The 7,855-nt window shown below is 41.5% G+C and overlaps 1 protein-coding gene across 1 annotated transcript; it reads left to right on the top strand.

The window, feature by feature from the left end:
• Positions 1-435: 435 nt before the first annotated feature.
• Positions 436-4,487, top strand: egr1 (early growth response 1). The gene is made up of 2 exons (XM_060884767.1): positions 436-1,103; positions 1,826-4,487. Exons 1-2 carry the CDS (start codon positions 902-904, stop codon positions 3,172-3,174), a joined length of 1,551 nt encoding a protein of 516 aa, XP_060740750.1. The 5' UTR covers positions 436-901; the 3' UTR covers positions 3,175-4,487.
• The last annotated feature ends 3,368 nt before the right edge of the window (positions 4,488-7,855 follow it).

Here is a 7,855-nt window from a genome sequence, read left to right as displayed (position 1 = left end):
CTCTCTCTCTCTCTTTCTCTGTCTCTCTGTCTTTCGCTCTCTGGCAGAGCGACACCAGGAAATTCCAAAAAAGGGCATGGAAGTGGAAACCCACCGGAATCGGTCCTTATGTAGTCATGACCCAATATGGCATGGCGGAGCGGGGTCTTCCGGCTGGTGCGCGACAGGGAAACCCGAATATTACCGAGAGCGTTTTGCTTTCCGGGTTTAACTGAGACGATTTTGCAGCGGAGAAATAACGGACGTTTTTCTTTCCATTTATTGCAAGGACATTTAAGTTCAAAAGCTCCCCGATGCGCCTCTTTTTCTCCCTTGGCCGAGTGTCATGTGTCCTCGGCTGCAGTGCCTAAATATGGGCTTCCTCCAGTCCATATATGGACATCTACGTCACGAGGGAGTGTATATAAAGGCTTAGGGAACCTCGGGCGCGGAGGAAAGAGCGCTGAGAGCCCAAGCGACTCAACGGCAGATAGATAGCTGATAGACAACATTGTGCGATATAATCTCTAAATACAGTTCAAAACAACAAAGTATTGAACTGAAAATAATCATAATAATAATAATAATAACAACAACAACAGAAGCAAAGCGTCTGAGAAATAGTACAAGACTCAATTTGTTGTAAAAGGTTTCATGTTAAAATTCAGAAATTGACGTTTTGGTGTGTTATGATTAGAAGGACACACTGAATCATCCGTTTTTGAGGGAGAAAAAAGTGGATTTTTCTTACCCTTTTGGACAAAGCAACAAGGAACGAAAGCAAGCAAGACACAGTGAGGAAGGTCAGCCAGAGAGAGGAAGAAGAGGCAACGCAGCATCTTCATCGTTCTCGTCCCAGAGGGGCTACCTGCTGATCTGTCACTGCGCGATACTCTGCAAGCCACACACACTCCAGAGAGAGATGGCTGCAGCCAAGACGGAGCTCCTTCCTGCTCTGCAGATCTCAGACCCCCTGAGCTTCCCTCACTCCCCCATGGATAACTACCCCAAGTTGGAGGAGATGATCATGCTCAACTCTGTGGGGATCCTGAACGCCTCTGCACACGAGGGCACTGGCTTTGTCTCTGGGGAACCCGGCGAGCAATACGACCACCTGAATGGAGGTAAGAGCTCAGACATTATTCACTCTGCTTTGTGTTGAATTCTATATCTTTTGCAGAAGGATGAAGGAGATATTTAAAAAAAAACATTGAATGCAAGCAATTTAATTTTGAACAAAATCCTGATCAGTTATAAAGCATTGTTTGGAACTCATATATTGATCTGTCTATCAAAGCATTTTTATGAACTAACTTATCCTTAAAATGAATCATTAAGACATCATATGTGCAGATTGCAATCAGATATCTAAAACGTGCAGGTTCATTTAAATGGCTTTTTTATGCACCGGCTGAACTGCAGGTTGATTAAATTATCAGCTGCTTTTAGCCATGTAATGGAATTGAAGAGCTGTGAGAGTGGGGAAGAGAGAGAGAGAGAGAGAGAGAGAGAGAGAGAGAGAGAGCATAAATGCAGATGCTTGTGCTGGCTCAAGTGCTTGTCTCTGAGGGAGCTCAATAAATGTGTGTATGTTGGGGAGAGCTCAGCAGCGAATGTGTGTGTATGTGTTTAGTAGGGGGGGAGATCCTTCTGCTTCTTCATAAGCACCTGCTGCTTTGTCTGAGAGAGTGGGGAAACACAGACTCTGCTTCCAGCGGGGTCTCCCATCTTAAACACCCCAGGGCTCTATAATGTGCATTAATGTGTCTCAGAGCAACCGAGAGGGAAACATTCATCCAAAACGTGATGCTCAACTTTCTGTCTTTTGTTGTCGTTGTCTCTGTAGATACTCTCCCTGAAATTGCCCTGAGCTGTGAGAAGTCCCTGGCTGAGCAGAGTTATGCCCCTCAGCGGCTGCCCCCCATCTCCTACACGGGCCGCTTTACCCTGGAACCTGCCAACTGTAGCAACAGCCTGTGGGCGGAGCCTCTGTTCAACCTGGTCAGCGGATTGGTTGGTGTCAACCCCTCCGCCACTTCCATCACATCTTCTTCAACAGCTCAAGTCACTCCCTCCTCCTCACCTGCTTCAACTTCAAGCTCGTCCTCCTCTTCCTCCTCTTCTTCAACATCGTCCTCATCAACATCCAGCCCCAGCCTGAGCTGCTCAGTGCATCAGAGTGAGCCCAACCCCATTTATTCAGCTGCACCGACCTACTCCAGTGCCAGCCCTGACATCTTCCCTGAGCCTACTGCCAACTTCCCATCAGTGGTGGGCAGCAACCTGCCATACCCACCTCCGGCTTACCCCAGCAGCAAGGCATGTGGTGCCAGCTTCCCTGTTCCCATGATCCCTGATTACCTGTTTCCCCAACAGCAGAGCGAGATCAGCCTGGCTCCAGCTGAGCAGAAGCCCTTTCAAACGCAGCAGCCTTCACTTACACCGCTCTCTACCATCAAGGCCTTCGCCACACAGACGGGCTCACAGGAGCTGAAGAGTGTCTACCAGGCGCAGCTCATTAAGCCCAGCCGCGTGCGCAAGTACCCAAATCGGCCAAGCAAGACACCACCACATGAGCGGCCTTACGCCTGCCCCGTGGAGACGTGCGAGCGGCGCTTCTCTCGTTCTGACGAGCTCACACGCCACATCCGCATTCATACGGGCCAGAAACCCTTCCAGTGCCGTATCTGCATGCGCAACTTCAGCCGCAGCGATCACCTCACCACTCACATCCGCACACACACCGGTGAGAAGCCTTTCGCCTGTGACATCTGCGGGCGCAAGTTTGCCCGCAGTGACGAGCGCAAGCGCCACACTAAGATCCACCTGCGGCAGAAGGACAAGAAGGCTGACAAAGTCACCTCAGTCTCCACCACCATCCAGAACTCCATCACCTCTGTATCCATTTCAGTCCCATCACCCGTCTCAAGCTACTCATCTCCTATCGCCTCCTACCCGTCTCCAGTCTCATCCTTTTCTTCTCCAGTAGCCTCCTGCTATTCCTCTCCTGTGCATACATCCTACCCCTCTCCCTCCATCGCCACCACTTATCCATCTCCCTCCACCACCTTCCAGACCCAAGTGGCCACCTCCTACCCCAACTCTGTGGTCAGCAACATCTACAACTCTCCGGTGACGACTCCCATGACTGACTTGCAGGCATCCCTTTCTCCACGGACAGCTGAAATCTGCTGAGACCGTCCTCCATCCTGTTCTCCGGGTTGTCCATCACATTCGCTCCCATCTGAGAGGGTGAGAAAGTGTTAACAGACTTGTTAATCTTTTAATTTTCCCTTCTGCAAAAGCACTTTTCAGGCCACAATCTCCATGACGTTGAATTAAACAGTCAAGGACTCAAAGACATTTGAAAAGAAAAGGGACATTTTATCTTTTATTCTTTTGCCTCAAACACGAGGCTTTCAAGACTTCTTAAGGACAACAAAGTAAAGCAACAGGCTTTGGAAAGTTTCTTGATTTTCCTCCTGAGTGTAAAAACATAAACAAGGAAAAGGACCTTCTTGTTGTAAACTAATGCCTGCAGGTTTCAAGCTTAAATGTCCTCAGTAGGCATTTACATACAGACATTAAATAATATACATAAGCTACAGTATATGTATATTGTACACGTGCCATGTTTGAGGTTTTTTTGTTTATTTGTTTGTTTTTACTTTTTAGTACCATTGTTGTGAAAATTGATTTGAATATTTTCATTGTATTATCCTAAATTGAGCAGGGCCATATTTTATACATTCTGTAGTACGTAGTGAAAATGCTGTGATAAGTTTTTTGACTCTGTTTGGATAAAGAGCACTTACGTATTCTGACGCATGTGTAAGAGTAATGTTACTTTCTCTTGTTTTGTAAATATCATCCGCTGGTACTTTTTTTCGTTCTCTCTCTTTCTCTCTTTCTCTTTCTTTCAAATGTGACATCAAAAGGTCTGCTAAATGGAGGGAATTATTACAGAGAAAAAAAAGCATCAAATCTTCGAAATTTTCGGTGCCTTTTGAGAAGCCTTGCAGATATTCTGACAGATACGAGCGAGTGGATGCTTTGCATCTGGCCTTAAGGGTTAAGGGATTTTTATTTTCTTCCTTTTTTTTTCCTTTATTCAGTAAGTCATTTCAAGGAACGAAGGGAAACAATATGAGGGCACTGCTTCATGTTTTTGGGATGTAAGCAAAAAAGAAATCTATATTTTTGTAACTGAAATGTACATATCTACAGGAGTTGGAATGCTGTAGTTACCTACTGAGTAGGCATGGGATTTTTTGTATGTTATTTACATGCAGTCCATTATTTTGTTGTTATTTTTATTTTGTATTTGTGTTTGTTTAGAAAAGTGACTGTTTTGGCTTCTAAACACATTGAATGCGCTTAACTGCCAATGGGATATTTGATGTACAAGATATCCTTCCTAAACAGATACATGAATAAAATAAAAAATATATATATACATATATATATAGAATATATATGTATAGATATATATATATATATATATACAATGTTCAATCTTTGTCTCATGTTTAATTGCTTAGCAACAGATCTGAATAGTTTCACACATGGCTTCACAGACAGCGCTCAAAAAAAAAAAAAATTAAATCCTATTAAAAGAAACGGAGGTTTTCATATACTTTCATTTATAACTTTAGCCAACTTATAACTTTTTGGTATTAAGATGTTTTTTATTTATCTAAAATAATAGGCATACCTATATATGTAAAATACATATATATTCATTAATATATGTTAAGTACTCTGTTCTCATATTTTTTCAGATTTATTTTCTATTTTCAGAAATTCTGATCAAGTGCAATGATAATAATATTCTATAAATAATTAAATTCATTCAGTTCAGTTGATCTAACCATCAGGACTATCTGGATGGAATTCAATTTAAAAAAAATAAATAAATAAAAGCCTTCTTTGTGCATCGTTGCTCCAGACATTTATTTATCTTATATAACCAAATATTTTATACCAAAACTGCTTTATGCTATTGGTATAAGTCTGATACACACTATTGAAAAAAGAGGTTTCTTAGGGTTCTATATAATGTACTTGACCAATAAAACCTCTCTTACAAAAAAGGTACCTTTCTTACAAAAAACAACTACATTATGTTTGAGAGAAATGGTGCCTTTTATGTTAAAACGGTTCTGTAATTCATAGAATACAAGGTGAAATTGATGCCATTACTTTTTGGAATTTTGATGTGTTGGTTATATTCATTCATTCATTCATTTTCTACCACTTATCCGAACTATCTCGGGTCACGGGGAGCCTGTGCCTATCTCAGGCGTCATCGGGCATCAAGGCAGGATACACCCTGGACAGAGTGCCAACCCATCGCAGGGCACACACACACACACACACTCTCATTCACTCACGCAATCACACACTATGGACAATTTTCCAGAGATGCCAATCAACCTACCATGCATGTCTTTGGACCGGGGGAGGAAACCGGAGTACCCGGACTAAACCCCCGAGGCACGGGGAGAACATGCAAACTCCACACCCACAAGGCAGAGGCGGGAATCAAACCCCCAACCCTGGAGGTGTGAGGCGAACGTGCTAACCACTAAGCCACCGTGCCTCCGTGTTGGTTATATATTTAATATAATCTATACTTTTATAGATATTTTAAAATCAAATAGAGTATAGATTTCAGAAATAATTCAGTTTGAAATAATAATAATAATAATAATAATAATAATAATAATAATAATAATATGAAGAAGAAGAAGAAGAAGAAGAAGAAGAAGAAGAAGAAAACTCATGAATGATTCTAAAAAGAACCATCCAACTTGGAGTCCCTTCTTTTAAATGAGCCCTTCTGTAAGTTGGCGTATCGTTTCATATACTCTATAAAATCACCAACATAGAACAGACATTTAAATGACTTGCCTATACATATTCAAATAGAATTAAACTGCAAATGAATAATAAATGGTGTAGCAGATAAAGACTTCACAAGGAGTCTGGTGTACGGTTAGATCTAGTATTTATGTGGTAACAGAGATCACACCCTCCTTCCACTCATTATCAGCTGATCAAAAGGCTGCTTGGCATCACGAATATGAGCAAGTTATCAAAAGACATGATATGTGATTGTGTTTGCACTGAACGCAAGCAGCTTTGGGTTTAATTAATTATACACCAAGACGTATAATTATATGAAGCCCTTGAAATGTGCTCACGAGCCCAGGTTTCATTATCCAGACCGCTTTTAAGATTAACCCTAATATTTCCCAACTCTACGCTGCTACATGACTCCTTGACAAAAGGGTAATGACAAACTGCTGGAGTTCATTGCTATGCTGGCTAAAAGATCTCAGGAAATTGGAAGCTTGCTCTCTGACCCTATTTTCTTTTTTACCGAAGCGCTAACAGAATCAGCATCCAGATTCAGTGGACATGTACGAGTGGCAAGATTGTTCGAGTTTATAAATCAATATGAAGGAACACATACGCAGACAATAAGAGATTAGGTTTTAGTGATGTATAAACTAATCACAGCGTAGTGAAGTACATTTCTTCTCATACATCCTCTAAGCATACAGGAGATCCTCATTCAGATGTTCACAATCCACATGGAAAGACGTTGAACGACGTATGTTGTGACTGCAGAGCTGGGATGGAGGAACAGCTTGGTGAGAATGGGTGGGATTTTCCCAAAGTATGAAGCAATACTGGTACCATCAGTCCTACCACAAAATAAGCACAAATGCAAACATAGCAAGAAGTGGAATGACCAGAGAGGAGGTTAAGAAAAATAACAAAAAAAAGCAACATAATTAAGGTAATTGGTCTCAAAATCCCAGAATGATTTTCTATAAATGGCACCGGATATCTGTTGTTTTACGCTGTGAGTTACAATGACTAGAATAGAGTGCTGTGAATACACACTTATAGATAAATATATTTAATACCATATTTATAAATATAGCAAACCTGAATTTGGGGGGGGGGGGATTTCAGAAAGAATTATACATCATTATTAAATGTACATTTACCTTTACAGAGCAAGTGCTTTGTAGACTTTATCAGATTAAACAGGTCAATGTCTAAAAATATTATAAACCTAAATGCTGTGATGAAGAAATTAGTATTACAACAGAAACACACATTAAGGGATTTATTCAGTAGCTGTTCAAACCTTTTCACTTACTACTGTATAATGAAGCTAATTGGAAGGATGTGCAATTATATATCAGTACAGAGAAAAAAAAGACACAAAAATACAAAATATATAAATCTACATGAAAAATAAGGTAAATGTTGGCTTGAAGTTGTTTCACATTTCCTTAAGTCTTTTTCTTTTTATTTCTCTCTCTCCCAAACTGGTATACAACAGGTCACTGTTTCACGCCCCACGACGATCCCAGATGTGCGGTCACTTCAGAACGTTCTGAGCCTCAAACTCCTTTTGGATAGGCTTCACAGCACCGCACTGTGCATCTGTGCCAGGACTAAATAGAGCCACAGGGGAGGAGGGTTTCAAAGCTGCCATCCGGCTGCGAGTTTAAAGGCAACTTTTGTAACAGCGTGCTCCTCACGTCCAACTTGAGAGCAATGGATAGTGCTTTCAACCATGCTGGATGTGTTCAAAACATTTTCCATTTGCTGCTTCTCAAAGCGTCTGAGTGCGTCTTGCTCTTATCAAAGTTGTCGAGAAGACACACACTGGGCCTGTTTTGCTAGCGGGAAAAGAGCGAATGAAGGAGAAAAGGATAGAGAGAGAGATGATACACCCTTCCTTTTCTCACACTTGCTACAGTATGACGCTAGCTCATTGATTCCCCAAATGTAGTCCCACTTCAAGGCTTGAGCCTTTGTTAAAATATGTGTTTGTTCTCCCATTCTTTTT

Source organism: Tachysurus vachellii, chromosome 13 (assembly GCF_030014155.1).
Source record: "Tachysurus vachellii isolate PV-2020 chromosome 13, HZAU_Pvac_v1, whole genome shotgun sequence".
NCBI classification, from domain to species: domain Eukaryota; kingdom Metazoa; phylum Chordata; class Actinopteri; order Siluriformes; family Bagridae; genus Tachysurus; species Tachysurus vachellii.
The sequence above is the reverse complement of the archived record's forward strand: the minus strand, read 5'-3'. Positions and strand labels throughout refer to the sequence as shown.